General features: G+C 41.0%; 1 protein-coding gene across 1 annotated transcript in view; it reads left to right on the forward strand.

The window, feature by feature from the left end:
• Nucleotides 1-21,503, forward strand: part of LOC101836195 (pyroglutamylated RF-amide peptide receptor) — a 40,006-nt gene extending 18,503 nt beyond the window's left edge. The window contains exons 2-6 of the mRNA XM_005069701.4: nt 10,756-10,914; nt 12,180-12,241; nt 17,148-17,383; nt 18,699-18,796; nt 19,482-21,503. Coding sequence (XP_005069758.1) covers nt 10,756-10,914; nt 12,180-12,241; nt 17,148-17,383; nt 18,699-18,796; nt 19,482-19,888 — 962 coding nt within the window. The 3' untranslated portion in view covers nt 19,889-21,503. The remainder of the gene's footprint in view (nt 1-10,755; nt 10,915-12,179; nt 12,242-17,147; nt 17,384-18,698; nt 18,797-19,481) is intronic.
• Nucleotides 21,504-22,210: the final 707 nt, after the last annotated feature.

The following is a 22,210-nucleotide window of genomic DNA, read 5'->3' on the forward strand; positions in this document are numbered from 1 at the left end:
AGCAGAACACCAGCTGCAACCTCTCTTCCCTTGCTGCACCCATCTCCAGTAGATGGATCCTACAGCAGCCTACAGACTTTTCCCTCAAAACTTCCCTCCCTCCACTCATTGCTTTGTCTGGGCTTCCGCCTCCCTCAGGCACCCTGGAATCTACAGACCACTCCGGAAGTCACCTCCCACTCCATTCCTCCAAAGCCAATCAGGCTGCCTCATTCACGGCTCTGTAACAGACCTTTTTCTGTGACCTCTCTGCACTTTCTGCCCCCATCACTAGATGAGCAGATACTGGTGGAAGACCCTCCTTTTCCCTCTTGTGAGGCCTGCCCACTGCCCCCAGCCCATCCCCATTCCTAAATCTCAGGTCCCAACATCCAAAAACATATTTTACCTGGAACCCCCAGTGCCTACACCTTTTAGGTTCTCAAAAGATTTCCCCATAGAAAACACAAAGCCACCACACTGTTCTAAGAACTAGAGAGAAAACAGAAAACAAGGAACAAATGCCCACCCCAAAGACAGGATCAGGTATCAGCACCTCGAATTATATCTTCCCAATCCCAGATGCCTAGACACCAGTGCAAAATCATAATTGACAATGGCCAGGACAGTATGTCTCCACTAGATCCCAACGACACTACCACAGCAGGTCGTAAGTATTCCAAAATAATTGAAGCACAAATAAAAGACCTTAATGTCTGTGCTACTGGTGTTCTACTTAGGAAGCTGTGCCAATGCATCTAAGTGTATTTCCCACTTTCTCTTTTACCAGCTTCAGTGTATCTGGATTTATGTTGAGGTCTTTAGTCCACTTAGACTTGAGTTTTGTGAAGGGTGATAGATATGAATCTATTGGCATTCTTCTACATGATGGCATCCAGTTATGCCATCACCATTTGTTGCCCAACCTTAAAACAAGGGGAGGAGCTTAATCAACTTGATATGCCTTGCTACACCTAGGAGAGGCCTGCCCTTTTCTAAACAGAAACAGAAGAGTGGATTGGGGGTGGGGTGGGGACAGAGAGTTGGTAGGGGAGGGAACAGAGGGAAGGGGGAAAATTTCGTCTAGCTGTAAAATAAATAAATTAATTTAATTTTAAAAACAACACTTATTAAAAAAAGACCTTAAAACTTTTGTGCATATGATAAGGTGCATAAGAGGAAACAAATAAATCCCTTAAAGAAAACACAGCTAACAGTTGTAGGAAATTGATAAAACCATTTAAAATATGAAAGTGGAAATAAAATCAACAAAGAAAACCCAAACTGAGGGAAATCTAGAAGTAAAAAAAAAAAATAGAAACTCAGAGAGGAACCACAAAGGCAAGCCTCACCAACAGAATACAACAGATGGAAGACAGAATGTCAGGCACTGAGACAAGATTAAAGAAATGAATACCTTGGCAAAAGAAAATGTTACATTAAAAAAAACTACTGGCACAAAACATCCAGGAAATCTGTGACACTATAACAAGATCAAATCTAAGAATAATATGAATGGAGAAAAGAGAAGAAACATAGGCCAAAGAACCACAAAATCTTTTTAACAAAAGCACAGAAGAAAATTCCCTAACCTAAAGAAAGAAATACCTATCAAAATATAAGATGAGTATGGAACACCAAATACATTGGACCAGAAAAGAAAGTCTGCACATAATAATCAAAACTCTGAACATACAGAACTAAGAAAGAATATTAAAAGTTGCACAAGGAAAAGACCAAGCAATTCATAAAGGCAAGCCTATTAGAATAACACCTGACTTCTCAATGGAGACTCTAAAAGCCAGAAGGCCTTGTACATACATGCTGCAGGCCCTAAGAGGCCACAGATGCCAGCCCAAATTACTATACCTAGCAAAACTTTCAATCACCATAGATGGAGAAAATAAGACATTTCATGATAAGACCAAATTAAGCAATATTTACTCACAAATCCAGCCCCACAGAACATGCTAAAAGATAAACTCTAACCTAAAGAAGTTAACTACATCCAAGAAAACACATGTAAAAAATAATTACAAACCAGCAAAGTCAAAAGAGAGGAAGCACACATATAACATGAATACATATAAATGCTAGACGCACACACACACACACACACACACACACACACAAACAGGATAGCTAAAATAATCCTGAATAATAAAAGAACTGCTAGAGGTATCACCATTTCCAATTTCAACTTGTACTAAAGATCTATAATAATAAAAACCATATGGCATTGGCACAAAAGCAGACCCATTGATCAATGGAATTTAACTGAAGACCAATACACACCTATGGACTCCTGGTGTCTTATAGAGGCAAAAAATACTGGAAAAAAGACAATATCATTAACAAATGTTGCTCGTCAAATTATATGTCACATGTAGAAGAATGCAAATTATAGATCCATATCTATCACCCTGCACAAAACTCAACTCCAGATGTAGCAGAGATCTCAATGTAAAACTAGATACACTGTGGTGTTAGAGGATCACTTATCCATTGCTCGTGGGAGTGCAAACTCCTACATCCACTATGGAAATCAGTGTAGTAGTTCCTCAGGAAGAAGGTGGGAATCAGTCTACATCAAGATCCAGCTACACCACTCTTGGGCATATACCCAAAGGACCCTCAATCCTACCACAAAGACATTTAGTTGACTATGCTCATTGTTGCCCTATCCATTATACCCAGAAATTGCAAACAAGCTATATGTCCCTCAACAGAAGAATGGATAAAGAAACAGTGGTACATTTATAGAATAGAGTGTTACTCAGTCTTTTTTAATGACATTATGAAATTTGCAGTTAAATTGGTTGAACTAGAAAAAAACATTCTGAGTGAGGTATTCTAGACCCAGGAAAACAAATATGGCATGTATTCACTTATATGTGGATAGTAGTTATTAAGTCCACTATAAACTGAACCACAGAGGGTAGGTATACAGAGGTAACAGATTTCCTTAGGAAAAGGTAAATACAAAAGAGAGATATGGCTGGAATGGGAAGGTCAATTGGGAGGAAGAGAGGGATGGGGTTGTGGAAGAGAATACAGAGAGAGATAGCTAAAATGAAGCAGCATTTGAGAAGTATTGTGGAAACCTGATACAGTAGAAACTTTGTAAGATATATACATATATAAAAGCAACCTAAATGAAACCACCAAAAAAAATGGAGGAGAAGGGACAGAACTCCAGCTGGCCTCCTCTTGTTACCCAAGGCAACATCCAGTACCAGGACTGGGCTACATCTAATTGAGTTGTTGGCTAAATAGGACCCATGGGAATACCCAAACAATCTGAGCTGATGCTAAAACAATAGATTGCTCTCCAAACGCTGATAGCAAAGCCCCATGACTAAAGACAGCACCTATATTGAATGGAGATGTCAAGCCTTGTACCTACATAGAGCCTTCATCCCTGTGTTCCAGCATTTTTGGCAAAGGGAGGTACTCTGTATGCTATCAAAAAAAGGTAATATAAACACCAACCCAGCCACAAAACCTTTTGACCTACAATCTGTCCTGCCTGTCAGACATGCTATTGCAATGGTGATACAAAGCTTGCGGGAGTAACCAACCAATAACTGATTTGATGTAAGGCCCACTCCACGATATGTTAAATCTTACCCAACACTGCTTGAGTGACCTGGGGTAAAACCAAAAACTACTGGTCTAAAAAGGCAGTTGGTAAGGGCAGACAAGTAGTGATAAAATGACTCCTAATGATATTCTACTCCACTCATAGACCAGTGCCTTATTCATCCATCATTAAAGAAGCTTACTCTTACAGCAGATGAGAACAAATACAGAGACCTACAGCCAGATGTTACACAAAGAGTGACAGAGCTTGGAACATACAATAACTGGGATATCTCCATCAAATCCCTGCCCCCAGGGGTCAGGGGACTCTGTGGTAGAGGAAGCAGAACGTTCGTAAGAGCTGTAGAGGTAGGAGGACACCAAGGAAACAAGACCCTCTAAATCACCTGCATAAAGCTCGTATGAACCCATGGATTGAAGCATCATGCACAGGGACTGCACGAGTCTGCACCAGGTTCTCTGTGTATTGTAAAGAGAAGCTTTTCCTTGAGAGCAGCCTTCCTGCCAGCCTGGAAGGAGCCGCATCAGTCCCAAATAAACACACAGGAGGCTATAATAATTATGAAGCTGTTGGCCTTGCTTGTTTCTTACTGGCTAGCTCTGACTTAAGTAATTACCCCATAATTGTTAATCTAAGTATTTCTCTTACCGGGGAACTTTCCGGGCTTCCTACCCCATGGCGTTACATCTCGACTCTCTTGTGTTTCTCCTACCCAGAGTCCTCCTGGACTCCTAGTCCCACCTATCTAGATTCCCTATTGGCCAGACAGTGCTTTATTGACAAATGCACAGGACTTCCCCAACAGTGTATATTATGGCTTCCAGTTTAGTGTTTTTATTGGATTCCTATGCAGACGAGTGGATCTCTGATTCTTGTGACTTCTCTTGGGCTCTTGTCCTTCTGTCAGTTTGTCTTGTCCAACTCCTAAGTGGATATTTTTGTTTTATCTTATTACACTTTATTTTGTTATATATTTTTGAATGAAGGAATGTATGAATAAAAACCCAGCCACTAGGGTAAAGGTTAACAATTGAACTGTCACTTACACCTGCTGGGAGAGGAAAAATCAGTTTTCTTCAATAGAGTAATACTGGATATATCAGCCACCACGGCATGTTCAGGAGGAGTTGACCAACATAAAATGGACTCCACAGATTTTTTTTTGTGTATGCTTTTATTTGTTACGATTTTGTTGTTGTTTTGGAGAGCATGGTTTTGTTTTGTTTTGTTTTCTTGGTTTGGGGGAGTTTTGTTGTAGAATCGTGTTTTTGTTTGTTTGGGGGAAAGAACTTAAAGTTGGGTGGGTAACAAGGGAGGATCTGGAAGGACTTGGAGGAGGGGGAGAATATGAAATAAAATAATGTAATGAAACATGTTAAGTAAATAGTTACATATTTTTAAAAGGAAATAGTTATTTACAATAAGAAATGTTATGAGATACATTCTAAAACAATATACTTTGAGGAAGGTAGGACAGGGAAACAGAAGAGCCTCAAACCTCAGGGACTATCAGATCAAGGAAGTGAATCATACAGGGAAGGTTGGTGACAGAGGCTTAATGAAGGGGGAGAGAAAAATAAATTCTTCTTTCTTTTTCTTTTGGGGTGTGGAAGATGAACCCAGAGATTTGCTCACACCATGCAAGTAGTCCACTACCAAGCTACAACCTGGGATCACCAAAATTAATGTCTATTTTGCTACAGTCTTACAGACTTTGCAAAATAAGCTTCCAGTGTAAGAAGTCAAGATAACAGAGTAGGCAATCAAGAGACACTCCCTACAAAGTAACTCACAGTTACATTCTATCAGGCTAGCACTAGCAGCACTGAAGCAATTTGTCCGTGTGACCAAGGAGCCACTATCAAGAACTTTTACATAGTTCATGGGACAGTGTCAGGAGTCAAGACAGTGTGTCCTGGATTTATTAAAAGACCACAGTAACAGTTATGGTACTGAGGCTGGGTGCAAAATTCTCAAGTTGGTTATCAAAGAGATGGCATGTGAGAGTTGTAGAATAGAAAACTGTCACATAGCTTGGCCACACAAAAATGAGTGAAGTCTGTAAATGACGAGGACCCAGATCTACGTCCTCATTCTGTCCTTAAGTAGACATGTAGACATGACACATTGCTTGAATCCTCTGAAATACAGTACCTTTCTCTGGGAAATGAGGCTGTCAACTTAGATCTTCTTTTATAGTTTAGTCAAAAAGAATATAGCGGCCCCAAGCATACCATAGGTACCTCAGTTCTTTTGATTTTGCTGCCCCCAAGTGAAAAAGCTGTCATTCATTAAGAAGTAAATTGGGGAAATACTAGATCTATGATGGGGAATATTAGCAATCCTTTTTTATTAACAGTGCAACTGAGGCTCAGAGTCTAAAGTTGATTCATTAAATAAGGATTAGGGTGCATCCTGAAGTCAGGAATTCAGGTGATGCATGCCCCCATTAGATCATGGTGAGCAAAATAAACATATTTATAGTGAGATAACACTGCAGTGACTACTAAGTTGGCTGACTTTTGGGTAGTTAAACAGTATTGATGGGCTTGCACGGTGACTCAGCTGTTAAAGCACTTGCTGCACAAGCCTGATTACCTGAATTGGTCCCTGGAACACATGCATAAAAACCAGATGCTGCCAGATGTGGTGGTGCACACCTTTAATTCCAGCACTCTGGAGGCAGGAGTAGGTAGAACTCCAAGTTCACAGCCAACCTGGTCTACAAAGTAAGTTCCAGGACAGTCAGGGCTCAGAAAGAAAGAAAGAAAGAAAGAAAGAAAGAAAGAAAGAAAGAAAGAAAGAAAGAAAGAAAGAAAGAAAGACAGACAGACAGACAGACAGACAGACAGACAGACAGACAGACAGACAGGGAGGGGAAAGAAAAAGAAAGGACAGAAGGAAGCGAGAGAGGGAGAGAGGAAGGAGAGAGAGAGAGAGAGAGAGAGAGAGAGAGAGAGAGAGAGAGAGAGAGAGAGAGAGCAGCAAGCAGGCCAAAAGCATGGCACACATCTGTGACCCCAGGGCTCCTACTATGAGATAGAAATGGAGATAAGAGGATCATCAAGAAACTCAAGGCCAGCGACTGTGAGGTATGAAGCATGGCAGAGACACCCAAACTCCCTCAGCAAGGTGCAAGGAGAGAAGCAACATCCAAAAGTTATCCTCTGACTGCATGAGCACCATGCCACGTATGCACACGCAGACAGAGATAATAAAAAATAACAGTGAAAGAAAGAATTCTAAAATTATTCTGATGATGCACTTAGGTTCGTTTCATTAACAGTTTCTTCAGGTCTTCCTTCGACCTTGGACTGTGCAACAGTGCATAAAAAAACTCACTGAAGGGATAGAAAAGAGTTCTGATTAAATTTTCAATAAGACTCTAAGGAACAGTAGTAATATTAATTTATTAAATGTCACATCCATGTAAGATGTGAGGTAGCTGAATCACCGCAGCATAAGTATTCAAACAGTGAAATGGATAAAGACTGATGTTAATTCTGGGTACAGTTGCAAAAGAGGATGGTCAGATTTAGGGAAGCAATAGAGTCCTAGCGTCTGCCTTGGCCAGCCTGGAATGCCAGTGTGCTTCATGGAACCGAAGGTCAGAAAAGGCTATCATATGAACAGTTGTGGCATTCGAACAAGAAAAGCCATAGGGATGGCAAACACATGACAAGCCAATTTACACGAGGATTGAAATGACTTAGCTCGTGAACTAGTTGAATAATGACGGGTTTTCAGCCTCTCTGGAGTTCTAGGTCAGACATCATTTGGTCCCAGAACCAAGCGGTGCGTGAGATGGGTTGGTAGGCAGCCGGGCAGGCAAGAGCACTGGCTCTGAGAGTTCCTCACTGGGATTCTGGGTTGGGATTCACTCAGTCCCAGAGCTGAGTAACGGGTGTGGTGGCTGATGTGAGACAGGACAGGCTCTGGAGGTTCCAACCTGCAATCCCGGCTCAAAATTCACACAGCTCCGGGATTGCTTGGTGGTTTGAGAAGCTGATAGGCAGGCATACCACTGGCTCTCCGGGTTTCCAGTTGGACTGCAAGTGGTGGCTGGGATGCCTGACAGGTGGGTGGGCAGAGGGACTAGAGGTCTTTAACCAGGGTGGGTTCCAGACCAACTTCTACATTGCACCAGAGCCAAGCAGTGGCTGGAGCAGCTAATATGTAAAATGAGGCCTTTTTGTTGCTATCCATCATTTTGAGATCTTTACATGAGAAAAACAAAGAAAGTTAAAATTGTAATACATGCCAAGAAATAGATGGCCAACATGAAATGAACTCAATGGCATCTTTTGATGTTCTTTGTCTCATCAAAGAGTCGGGATTTTTTTAATCTTAAAGGTCCTCTGTGTATATATTATAGTTTCTGGTTTTGTGTTTTTAATGGGTTTCTATGTGTGTAAACATGTGTTTCTGCATCTACATGTGTTTCTTGTGCCTTTTCCTTAGCTCTTTTTCTTCTGTTTATTTATTTTACCCTATTCTGATTTGTTTGGTTTTTATTTACCTTATTTTATTTTGTTATTACTCCTTAGATTCCTGTTTGTTTTCTAATGAGAGACAGAAAGGGGGTGGATCCAGATGGAACAGGAGGAACTGGGAGGACTAGGGGGGAGGAGAAACTGTAATCAGAATACATTGCATGAAAAAAAATCAATTTTCAATTAAAGAAAGATAGTCTATGGCATGTAGAAGAATGCGGATCGATCCATGTTTATCGCCATGCACAAAACTTAAGTCCAAATGGATCAAAGACCTCAACATAAATCCAGCCACGCTGAACCTCTTAGAAGAGAAAGTGGGTGGTACCCTTGAACGAATTGGTACAGGAGACAGCTTCCTGAACATAACACCAGTAGCACAGACAGTGAGATCAACAATTAATAAATGGGACCTACTGAAACTGAGAAGCTTCTGTAAGGCAAAGGACACAGTCAGCAAGACAAAAAGGCAGCCCACAGAATGGGAAAAAATATTCACTAATCCCACATCTGACAGAGGGTTGATCTCCAAAATTTACAAAGAACTCAAGAAGCAAGTCTCCAAAACACCAAAGGACCCTATTAAAAAGTGGGCTGCAGAACTAAATAGAGAGTTTTCAATAGAGGAGTCTAAAATGGCTGAGAGGCACTTGAGAAAGCGCTCAACATCCTTAGCCATCCGGGAAATGCAAATCAAAACAACTCTGAGATACCATCTCACTCCTGTCAGAATGGCTAAAATCAAAAACACCAATGACAATTTATGCTGGAGATGATGTGGTGAAAGGGGGACACTCCTCCATTGCTGGTGGGAGTGCCAACTGGTTCAGCCACTTTGGAAATCAGTATGGAGATTCCTCAGAAAAATGGGAATAGACCTACCACAAGACCCAGCAACTCCACTCTTAGGCATATATCCAAAAGATGCCCATTCATACAACAAAGATGTCTGTTCCACTATGTTCATAGCAGCTTTATTTGTAATAGCCAGAAACTGGAAGCAACCTAGATGTCCCTCACCCGAAGAGTGGATAGAGAAAATGTGGTACATCTACACAATGGAGTACTATTCAGCAGAAAAAAATAATGAAATCATGAGATTCGCAGGCAAGTGAATGACACTAGAAGAAACCATCCTGAGTGAGGTAACCCAGTCACAAAAAGAGAAACATGGCATGTACTCTCTCATATATGGATTTTAGACATAGATCTGGGGAGTGCCAGCCTACAATCCTATGGCCAGAGAGTCTGGGAAACAGAAACTTCATTTAGTGGCTGATCGAAGAAGAGGCAGACTCCCTTGGTTAAGTACTGAGCTGAACTCAAGAAAGCCAGTAACAGAGAGGGAGGACTGATGATCAAAGGGATTAAGACTGGGCTGGTTTAACCCCCAGAAACAGCTGACCAGACAAAGGTTAACTCTTGAATCCCAGGCATCAGCCTGGGAATCCAGCATGGGACTGATCAAGACCCCCTGAATCTGGGTGTCAGTGAGGAGGCCTAGGGAATCTATTGAGCCTTGGGCAGCAGATCAGTACCCATCCCAAGTATACACACGGACTTTGGACTCCCATAGAACAATATGAGGTGCACTCTCACCCTGAACTCTTGGGGAAGGGTCTAGGCCCTGCCCTATATGAAATGACAGACGATGGACACCCCCATGGAGGGCCTCACCCTCCCTGGGGGAAAGAGGGGATAACGGGGGGGGGGGCTTGGGGGGAGGGCACGGGAGGAGGGGAGGGAATGGGAGAGGGACCTGGAACTGACTTGTGAAGCAACCTCGTTTCTTATCTAAATTTAAACTGGAAAATAAAATATATAAAAAAGAAAGATAGTCTGTGTAGAACTAAAAAAATTATAATAGTTAAAGGTTTACTATCATGTCAAGTCAGATAGGCACTCTAAGAAGAAATCTGAGTCTTGGCTAGGGAGAGGGCTCCATGGGTAGCATACTTGCTGCACAAGTGTGGGGCCCCTAGTTTGAATCCCCACAAGTAAGGATTCAGTGACATCATTTGTAATTCTGCTGCTCCTATGGGAAGATGAGAGGCAGGAAGAAAAGAATCCCAGGAGCTTGCATGCTAAGTGGAATAGCATAGACAGCAGGGGAACACTGTGGCCGTCAAGGGCTGGCACCCAAGTTGTCTTCTGACATTCACGTGGGCTGCGTGACACAAGAGCATCTGCATTTGCACACATGAAAGCACACACACATACACACACACACGAACAAACAAACACACACACATGCATGCACACACACACGCACGCACGCACACACCAATACATACTCCTTTGTTTTGATTTCACAGAGAGCCAACTGGGAAGAAAACTTAAAGAATTCTCTTGCCTCTCCTGCCTCAGTCTCCTATGTGTTGAGAATAGGAGTGTGCACCACCTTACTGTGCCACTCACATAGACTGTAGTAGTCTTGCTCTACCCATTACCAACAGCTAAATACTGATTTGCGTCTCCCATTGTCTTATTATGCACAATGAAATAGCCCTTTCAGAGATACAGCATGAGCCGACGCAGGCTTTGTTCATTAGTTTGCATCAATGACATAGTTATAATCATGCAACTTCTGAATAGAGGCTTGGAATTAATGCTTTGTGACATTTACTAACTAATTTTACAAAATAGATTGTTGGATGACCTCCTGTTTCCTCGATGCAGGTGCCTTCATCTGCAAGATGGTGCCATTTGTCCAGTCCACTGCCGTTGTGTCAGAAATCCTCACTATGGCTTGCATTGCTGTTGAGAGGCACCAAGGACTCGTCCATCCCTTTAAAATGAAGCGACAGTACACCAACAGAAGGGCTTTCACAATCTTGGGTATGTGAGTCACTTTTTGTCGCTTGTCAAAATATCTGATAGTAAAAGCGTAGAAGCGGAAGGATTTGCTTTTGCAATGTGTCTTCAGAGATTCCAGCCCATGGCCACTTGGCTGTTACTTCTGGGCCTTCGGGCAGGAAAGCAGAACAGCATGACATGAACGTGTGGTAGAGCAGTGGTTCACCTCGTAGCAGACCACAAGGATGCGGACAGAAACAGCCTGGGGCAGGTTATATGCCAGTAACCTACTTCTTCCAATCAGGCCCTTCCTCCTGGTTGCCCACTCATCTACGGGCTCACCAGTGGATTTGCTCATTCGTAAAGTTAGCACCTTCATGATCCAATAATCTCTCCCAAAGTCCATTAACTAGCAGTCAAGTCCTTTGAAACTTTGGAGGACATTTAATACTCAAGTTGTACCATTAGGTAGGGCCACCAGTGTGCTAGCTACAGTGTTAACGCAATTCTTCATTATAGAATAATATCGTATTTGTATTTGTACAGTTGAAGGTTTTCTCCTTTATGTGTAAGCATGCCTGCATAATTTGAGGGGTTTGGTACTCTCTGCATTTACCCCACACCATCTCTCCTTCAGGCCTACCCTAATATTGAAAATGTTATTGTGGATATATTTCTTTGGTTTTAAGTCCTCAACTTTTAAGCATTCCATTTAGCTAATGAATGACAGCCGTGAGTGGCATTTCCGCATTAGCATTTGTTGACCTGAGATGAGAAGGTTCTGAATGTACAAGAGCAAGAAGCTTTCAATATGGGACAGGAAACATGCTTTGAAGGAAGCAGGGCACAGTTGTACAGAGATAGCTCCCAAACAGTTCACGAGGAAGCTGCAAGGACCTGAAAATGGAGTAGAGTCCTTCAGACGCCCGATAAAGATACATTCCACTCTCTTCACCTCACTTCAGGCAACTCTAGGTTCTTCGCTTTCTGTAACTGTCCCTGACCCAGTAAGACATGATGAATACAACGCATTCCATAAAAAAGCTGAATTTGAAACAATGGTCTAAAGTCTAGCGTGGTGATAGTACTTAACAATGTTAAGATGTTTTACAATGGTCTGAATTAATAATAATCAGATGCACAGTGGACAGCTATCGGATCCTGAAAGGTAGCAAATTTAACTTATATAGCGTATGAAATAAATAAGCACACAGTATTGTATCATAAAGAACACTGAAGGTAGAGAGCCTGTACAGTTAAGCATGGCTCTGTTTTACCGCATTATGATGACAATCACATTTTTACAGGTGTGGTCTGGTTGGTGGCCATCATCGTAGGATCACCCATGTGGCACGTGCAGCGACTTGAGGTAGATTCGGGACTGAATTACTGTTTATACTACTGAAATACTTCTCCACATCTCTCATCTATAGCCATTACCCATCTGACCATTTCAGCAAGTCTGCACTAGCTCAGTTCCTTCACTGGAAATCTTTCAAGTGAAATAAAATCATTTTTCTGTTTTATTCATTTCTTATAGATATTGTATTGACAAGACATTGACGCTTAGCATTTTTAAAAAATGTTTCAAGGTCACTTTCTCCATTTTCCTATAAGTTGAACATTCTTTGTAGAGTGCTTCAATGTCTTACTATAATTGATAATTAATGAGTGTTCTATATTTTTATTGAAAAATAGATTTTTTTGCCTACAATATACTCTGATTACTTTTCCCTCCCTCTATTCCTGCCAGTTTACCCCCAGTGCCCCTCCCATCTGGATCCACCTCCTTTATGTTTCTCACTTGAAAACAAATAGGCATCTAGGGAATAATAATAAAATATAATGGGATAGAACAAAAACAAATTGAAATAGGACAAAACAAACAAACAGAAAGAGTCCAAGAAAAAGGTACAAGAAACAGACTCAGAGTCCCCACTTGTTTGCCCACTCGGGAATCCCATAAAACATAAAACCAGAAGCCATAATATATACACAAAACCTGAAGGGTAAAAAAAAGTGAGTTAATTAAAATTAATTAAAAAAAAAAACTCTGACAGGACACTATGAAACGAGTAACCTCCAAATATGCTGCTGAATTAGTTTTCTACTGGTCAACAGGTAGTGGCCACACCGTCTATCCTTAAGTTTCCCCAGGGAGACTACCTTGGAGGAAACTAGTTTTTCTTTTACAGACAGTTATCAATCTGAGATAGTTCCTGGGTTGTGGATGAGTCACATGTCCACTTCTCCTTTCAGCTCTAGGACGCCATCTGGTACAGACCCATACAGGCCCTGTGCATGTGCCTCAGTCTCCGTGAGTTTATATGTGTGTCGGTCCTGCTGTGCCTAGAAGACCTTTTTGCTTTGCTGTCCTCTGTTCCTTCTGGCTCTTACATTCTTTCTGCATCCTCTTCCATAGGGTTCTCTAAGCCCTGAGGGGAAGAATTTGATGGAGGCATTCTGACTACGGCTGAGTGTTTTGAGGTCTCTCACTGTCTGTGTAATGTCTTCCTGTGGGTTTCTGTATTTGTTCACATCTGATAAAGGAGGAAGCTTCTCTGATGATGGCTAAGCCATGCACTGATCTGTGTGTATAGCAGAATATCACTGAGAGGTGTTTTATGACTGTGTTCCTTTTGTAGAAGAGCAGTATTTGACTTTCTCCTAGGTCTCTGGGCTATCTGGTCTCAGGTTCTTGGTTACCCAAATAGCATTGGGTAGGCGTTCTGTTTCATGCAGTGGGCCTTCAATCAAAGCAGACATTGGTTGGTTACTCCTAGAAGCTTTGTGCCACCATTGCCCTAGTGTTCCTTGCAGGCAGACCACCATTGTAGATCAAAGAGCAGTGTGAAGAGTACCTTCTGGTACCAAGAGCACTGGCCAGTAGAGGTGAAGGCTCTAGGCAGGCACCAGCTCAACTTTTCTGTGTGCAATGAATTGTGCATGTATTTGGAGCAATACAGAGTTGCTGTCGAATTGTGGAGAGAAATCTACAGCCTGGCTCCTTTGAGGGTTCCCTGGCACTCCTTTGGCCAACAGCGCAATTAGATATAACCCCTTTCTTGGTACTAGAAGGCCCATTTGGTAATGAAAGATGTTCATTTGGGGCTTTCTCTCCAGCTATTTGGTGATTTCATTTAGATTACCTTCATATATATATATATATATATATATATATATATATATATGTTAAGGAGATTCTACTGTATTAAGTTTCCACACAACTCCTCAAGTGGCCCTTAATTTTCACTGTCCTTCCCCCATAGTCCTTCCCTCACGTGCCTCTTCCCTCCCACTACCCATTTGATCATCCTGCCCATCCATAACTATCTAGTTCAGTGGTTCTCAACCTTCCTAATGCTGCAATCCTTTAAAACAGTTCCTCGTGTTGTGGTGATCCTAATCCTAAAATTATTTCATTGCTACTTCATAACTGTAATTTTGCAACTGTTATGAATCATAATGTAAACATCTGATATGCAGCCCCTGTTGGGGTGACAACCCACAGATTGAGAACTGCTGACCTATTTCCCCTCCCTTCTTTATATTATTTTTTCGTTGTTATCTCATGCAAAAAATGTAATAGATTAGTTGATTCTCCTTCATAAGCCCTTTCTTGCCTGCTTCACCTTCATTGGTAAATTGAAATTTGAGTAGGACACACACTCACAGAGCATCTTATGAAATGTCTCCTCTTTTCCTGCCTTTGTCTGATGGGTTCAGTCATGTCTGAGGATTCACAGGAAGAAATCTGGGTGTTTGTTTGGCCCAACCTGTCCATTGGTGTGAACTTGAACATCTTTTGTCATCTAACACAGACATCAGTCTTCAAAGACACAGGGCATTGCTCACATAGCCCCTTAAAAATGATATATTCTTGTCTACTTTTTAGAACAGAAAGGCAAATATAGAATTTTACTAGGCATGCCACATCCCTCAGTAAGGATGTCCCAACCTGCCACACCACTTCTGCTGCCATCCCGTTACTTAAAGGTCACCACTCCCTTTCCACACAGAAACCGTATAGCATCTGTTATAAAATTCCCAGTTCACTGCCTTAGTCATGTAAGTTCATAAAATCAACCCCTCGGCTTTAATTGACATTGGGCGTAGAAATGTGAAGGGCCATGCCTGCCTTCCGGGTGTCTTTGCCCCTCTGTGTCTGTTGAGCCTCTGTCTCCAACAAGCCGGTGAGGAGAACGAGTAGAAGAAGGAAGAGATGTGGTATGGGTGTGACTGTGACTCATGACTATTGCTTTTCTTCTGGGTTTTCCCAAAGACGTGCAAGCCTTCTGGCTGCTTCTCCACCCCTCAGCTCTTGTGCACACCATAAACGTGGCTTTTGTACTGAGGCCACCTTCCCCACTGGCAGGGTGTAGAGTGATGGCATCATTCACAAATGGCACGTTCCAATCATGGAGTCTACTTCTGGACCACAGAAAACAAATAGATATGGTAATTTTTAAAAATAAATTATTCCATGGCACAGTTTAAATATACCTTAAATACTTGACTTGTTCACTTGGTAGAAAATGTATATTGTACAATATAATTGACAAAACTGTGCTCACTATCCCGTCAGCCAAGTCACATTTGCTTCTTGTCTTGTATTACCATTTATTCCATGGTCACCTCATTCCTAAATGCTATTTATTACTCTAACGAGAGTGATGCAAGTACATAGAAGCCTTAATTCTTCACTCGGACGATGGAACGCTCTGTCATTGGTTTCTCACCAAGCTCTTGCTACCCAGTTCTCTCAGCTGTAGCTTATGTCTCTGTTTTCAGGGAATGGAGTAAAGAAGTAATTAAATGAACACTGTCGCCACTTACGTCCCCTCCCAGAACTTATCAAAATACAATTTTCCTCCACTACCAGGCCTTACACTAAATACAAATATATTTAACACTTGGCAAAGCAGAAGACCTCTCCATGGGTTGGTGACACCTAATCAAGGCAGCACTTCCCTAGTATCAGTAATGAATTGTCTCCTTCCTTGATGCTCATGGTAAGATTTGTGTTGGGGACAGATGTCATTCATAAATTAGAGTAAGGATGATGGTGAAAATAGAAGTGGGACTATAGACCAAAAATAGCTTCTCAGCCCTGAATGCTACCTTAAACAGTAAACTTTTAGAAAGATGTATGGTTAGAAATGGAGGCTGTAGGGCTGGGAATGTAACACACACATAGTGGTGGAAGAGAGACTATCTGAATTAGAGTGCACTTAGAGATTTGCTTGTCCCTGGAGTTACGGGAGCGCATCAGAGACTAGCGCGGAGCTTTAAGCTTTGCTACACCATGACTATGGTCATTGCAGGGCCTGCATCTATAATGTCAGAATAGGTTATGTTTTTACCTCCATTCATGAGAAGTTCAGATCTTGAAATCGTTTTTCAGTGGTTTCTATCATTCTGGTTTTGTTTGTCAGTAGCACTTGAATTTTCTTGTTTTGTCAATTGTTTCTGAAGATTGTGATGAAGTTTTCACATAAGCATATAAACATAAGCAAAACAATGTCCCAAACCTATGTATCGACCTGAAAAGATCCAGCATGCTTAGAGAGTATCCCTGATAAGTACTCACATTTCCATCCCTGCTACCTAGAGATGTGACTTCTGACTGTGCTCAAAGGGTCCAGTTCAGTCTAGAAATGAGCCACACCACGTCCTGCTGTTGTTAATAGTGTCTGACCTTAAAGATGAGTCTGCTAGAACTAGTTTGAATAAATCAGCTAACAAAGACCATTTGGATTATTTTGGGTTGGCAGTAGTTTGAATCTCGTTTTCCATTTGCCTTAATTTAAAAGCTACAAGTTGTCTTTTCAATGCCTATTTTAGCATCTCTTACTTTAAGGAAGTCTGGTGACTCTCCAAGTCAGTTTCCTCAACAAATGAGAAAGCAAAATATATTCGTCTAATTAATATCAAAGCAAACAGCAGATAGCATATAGTATTCGCAATAGACAGTGTGCTACGTGTGTTCTTTTAGCTTACTGAATAGTGGTGAGAAACAGAAATAAAAGTTGAGAAAGGCAAGAAATGAAAGAAACATACTCAATTCCATTTCAAATCTAAAGGCACAAAAACCTAAGCAGATCAAGTGGAAAATCTATATTTTTTACTACAAAATAACAATGAAACACTAATTCACATTTGCAAAAGTATCAGTGATAAATTTGTAAAGTCTTTAAAATGATGCTCTGCGATGACACTTGGCTGCTTCTGATGTTGACGTTGGTTCTTTCAATTGAATTATCCTCACTATAAAGATTAAGTATGACTTCCTATATGAAAAAGAGCATGTCTGCTGCTTGGAAGAATGGGCCAGCCCCGTGCACCAGAAAATCTACACCTCCTTCATTCTTGTCATCCTCTTCCTCCTGCCTCTGGTGGTGATGCTCGCCCTCTACAGTAAGATCGGCTATGAACTCTGGATCAAGAAGAGAGTTGGAGACAGCTCCGTGCTTCAAACTATTCATGGAAAAGAAATGTCCAAAATAGCCAGGTCTGTCTGATTAAACGCTCACCTCTGTTTAAAATTGTCAATTCGTTGTGCTAGAAGGGACAGTTGTCATGGACGCCAGAACTCTTGGGTAATTTAGCCAAAGTAATCTAAGTTGAGAGTATTTAAACCCCTGAAACTGTGTCATTTAATATGTGTCAGAAAGATAGATCAAAATCATTAGTTCTTAAATCAAAGTGAAGTTGGAAGTATGAAGACAATTTACAGCATGGTTGCGTTTCTATCTGTATAAAAATATAATTTGCAGAAAAAGTATGAATTGGTATCAGGGCTGTCTGGTCCTGGGGGGCTCTGCTCTCTGTCACCTTGCTATTCGTGTGACACAGATTGGCATTTTTGCTCCCCTCCTCCATTTCCTCATATATACAAGGTTGTATAATAACATCCATCCTTGCCTCCTACCACTCAAAGATGGTGCTAACATACATGAGATGGCATGAATAAAAATGTTTAAACCACAGCATAATACTCATGTTAAGTGGTTACTGTTAAAATTTGATTTCGACATAAAAGCTTTCTTGTCTTATTCACTAGTATCCATTTTAAAACACTGTGATGCTGCACACACTTTATATCTGTACTGAATGAGCATTCAAATGAAAACAAGAGAGGCCTCTGGTGCAGACTTTAGGGAATTGATGGGATGTAGTTAAATCTCGATGTACAGTGCCCTCTAGTGCCCGGTTTGTATAAAGACAGGCCTCTCTGAATACAGGAGGGTCTCAGGACTTCAGCACCTTGGGAATTTTTATTGAATTAATTATACCCTTTCCTCAGAAGAAAGAGATACTGGAGTTGAAAGGAGAGGAGCAAGTATGAACTTTTAAAATATAAAGAAGATATATAGTCCTAGTGCTGATATAAATCTACCTTGTAAGAAAAGCAAAGAAGAAATGAGTTTGAATTCCTAGTAAACCAGGGTTTTAATCCTATCCTTGCAGTTTACTGTATTTTACAAATATTGATATTTTACTATTAAAGACAATAATGATTTTCAATACACAGTGAATTGAAACTCACTCACTGAACTTTAGATTCCTAAATTCAAACCCACTGATTTCCTTGAATATTAATGATATAAACCATGTCAGTAACCTAGAAAAATGTCAGACCCGCAGTGAGCACACATCCTGAGCATGTTTATTACATAAAGACCATGAAGACAAGGGTGAAACAAACAGGAAGGGCAATAATCTACCTGCAGTTGTGTTTGAGTGGCCTGAGATCAACTTTTATTTCAGTCTTGCTGTTTTGACAGAGAAAACTGAACCAGCGCAATGCTTTCTTGTGGGTCTAGGAAGAAGAAGCGGGCTGTGGCTATGATGGTGACAGTGGTGGCTCTCTTTGCTGCGTGCTGGGCACCTTTCCATGTCGTTCACATGATGGTTGAGTACAGTGAGTACTTAGCATTCTCATTTGATGACTCTCTGGTCCATTTCCTGCTAGAATAGGCAGGAATGACTGTAAAAACTGTTGCTATTTGCTGCCTTAATCAAATCCCAAGCCTTGAGTCTGGTTCTTTTCCATTACAAGAGCTCTCGCTCCCGGTGTGGTGGGTGATGATGTGTGACAGGAAGTGCACTTTAGTAGCTGTACACAATAAACAAAAGCTTCCCGATTCATAAATTACTCCTAAGGAGGGTGATGTGGCGTCTTATGAACCATGCCCTTTTACAATCTCAACTCACACTGTGCTAATTTAATAATACCTGGGATTTTAGCCGGCAACAGAACCTCAAGATAGCCTCCCGATGAGCAGGGATTCGCCGGGCTCTCAGTGCGACTACTTTCTGCAATGCAAGGGAATGTTTGAAGGGCAACTCCTGCTTCTAGTGCGCATGACGCTTGAATTATTTAGTGAAAGCACAGTGAGCCCAGTAGCATGTGCTGGACGCCGCCAGCCTGTGTGCGTAAGAATGCTCATCACGAAGGTCATTTGTTCCCAGATAATAAGATTCCTCTCCCACAGTGGGCTTCAGAAATGTGCATGCCTTTTGTCTCTGACAAAAATCAGATGGCAAACAGTTTCTAATTTTCTTTAAAAAGTCAATGCACATTCTAAAGTGTGATTCTATTTCAGGTGATTTTGAAGAAGAATACGATGATGTCACAATCAAGATGGTTTTTGCTGTAGTACAAATAACTGGGTTTTTCAACTCCATCTGTAATCCCATCGTGTATGCGTTTATGAATGAAAACTTCAAAAGGAACTTTTTGTCTGCAGTCTGTTATTGCATAGTAAAAGAGAGGTTTTCTCCAGCGCGGAAGCACGGAAACTCAGGAATTTGGATGACACAGAAGAGACCCACGTTATCACGACAGCAGCGTCCAGGAGAGGAAACCAAGGGAGATGCATTCGTTGACACCAGCATTGAAGTCAAACTCTGTGAGCAGATGGGAGAGAAAAGGCAGCTCAAGCGACAACTTGCTTTCTTTAGTTCTGAACTTTGTGAAAACTCAATAGTAGGCAGTGGACATGAATTGTAATGGTATCTTCATAATTAGGATCGTTTGTATGAAAAGCTATTTTGAGCAAAGGTCAAAGACTGTTTCTTAAATGATGACAAGAAGGGAAACAAGGTATGTTTTCCATTTAAACTGACATAATAAATGGAACTATAACTTTGAAAAATTACTAAAGCAGCTTTGTAGATTATTAGAGTAGATTTATTAGAGACATCATACATAAAGCAATGACGTTGGCAGCAGCTTTTATCCATGTAGTCAATGTAATGTGACTTTCTGTGTATTGCTAAACTGGGGGGAAATTATTCAAATTATATCATCATCTTTGCCTATTGAACAGCTGAATACCATAATGTAATTTATAGCATACTGTCGAAGTTGGGGTAAAAAAAAAACTTTGCAATTGACGTTTTGCCATAATAATAGTCAAAGAAGATGGAAGAATCAGGCCAATGACAATAAAACTTAACAGACAGATGCCACACTCCTGTGAGCTGCCATCTCTGCGGGGACAATCACCTCATCTTCTCACGTCTCTGCCTGCTCCTGTATGGATGGAGAGTTACCCTCGCTTACTTGGTAGAGAAGTGAAACAAACTGACTGGAAAGGGAGGCACTTTTCACTCTCCAGTGGTGACCTCCAAGGCCCAGCCCTGCTCCTTCTCTTTAGCTCTCCTTTTCTTCTCTGCTTCCCTTTCTGAGATTTCTTCCAGCTCTGCTTCTCTTCAAAAGAAAGGCTGGGTAGCCTCATTTATTGAGTAGATAGATAGATAGATAGATAGATAGATAGATAGATAGATAGATAGATAGACAGACAGATAGATAGTCAGATATTTATCTCTTTTGGCACTTTATTTTCTCTCACTAGTGAGATGAAGGATTTTTTAAAAGACTTTCTCAGTAGTAGACTAATGATGAAGGCTTGAGGCATCCCAAGCCTGTGAAATATTGCTGTGTCCAAGACTAACCTCCAAGAGGCTGGTCAGGAAGAACAGAGCTCCCCGCTAGCTCAGCCCCTCACTGCTGTGTCCCATGTGTCAGAACTCCAACTGCCACTATCAGCCCTCAGTTGCCTTCCCAGCAGATGAGATGCTCAAAGCCCGACCACAGCCTCGCTGCCTAAATGTTTCTTCTGCCTCTGGTTTTCAATTACTCATTTCCCATCTGAAGAACTCAAAATATTTTATGATCTAAGCTTTAAGATTTGGAAATCAAAGAGCACAAATGTCTTGAGTTTTCTTAGCTACAGGCATTTTATTTCACGTGCGTCAATGGCGGGCTATTGAAAAGGAGAGAGGTGAAACAGAGTGTAGGATAAGAAAGACAAATCACATGACACAGGAAATTAGCAAAGTAAAGGAAGGGAAACTTATTTGTTTTTTATGGATCACTTTTGTAAACTGTCATAATTCTTTTTGTCCAGTTACAATGATCACTACACTAATGAATCCTCAAAAATGAACCTGATGTGCTGATTTTTGTTATCTTAACTGCTAAATATTCATATGACTTCAGCTATGACAAGGAAAAGTTGTATTGTTATGTATTTATCCATAAATAAATAATAAACTCAAAGTAGAAAGCCAGCCCTGATGACTCCTAACCGAAGAATGACCACATGGACAATGTTACATCAATGTGCTCTATATTTTCAAGGAGCATTGATGGTTGCATGTGATCAGTAAAGTAATTTTAGTAACAGGAAACCACACATTCAAGAAATTATAGTGTGTGTGTGTGTGTGTGTGTGTGTGTGTGTGTGTGTGTGTGTTTGTGTTGGGGGTGCCCACATGCCCGTGTACCGTGTGCATGCCTGGTATCCATGGAAGCGAGCATCAGATCTCCTGAAACAGGAATACAGACAGTTATGAGCTGCCATGTGGATGCTGGGAATAGAACCGCTACATGGGTACTGGAAATAGTACCGGGGTCCTCTGGAAGAGCAGCCAGTACTCCTGATCACTAAGTCATTCTTTCTAATGCTTAATTTGATCTTTAAGACTGACAAGACTATAAAATTCCTCTATTTGACATTCCATTAGGAGTTATTTTTGTATCTTAAATTTACAAAATTAATCTTCCAAAAGTTTTGTTTTATTGCCCAAAGTTTAACACGTTGCCAATTAACCCCACTATCGATAAGAATAGCAAATTCTTCAAATAAAATGGTGAGAAGTTACTGCTGTGAGTAAAAATTGAGGGGAAAGGGTTGCTGTTTTTCAGGTGTAGTATTTGGGGTTTTATGGAGTATTTTTTAAAGGACAATGGGATACTATCATTTATCCAGCTATTATTTTTTTAAATTTTATTCTTTAGATTATAATATAGTTGCAGCATCTCTCC

This window comes from Mesocricetus auratus, unplaced genomic scaffold (assembly GCF_017639785.1).
Source record: "Mesocricetus auratus isolate SY011 unplaced genomic scaffold, BCM_Maur_2.0 Super-Scaffold_100011, whole genome shotgun sequence".
In the NCBI taxonomy this organism is placed as follows: domain Eukaryota; kingdom Metazoa; phylum Chordata; class Mammalia; order Rodentia; family Cricetidae; genus Mesocricetus; species Mesocricetus auratus.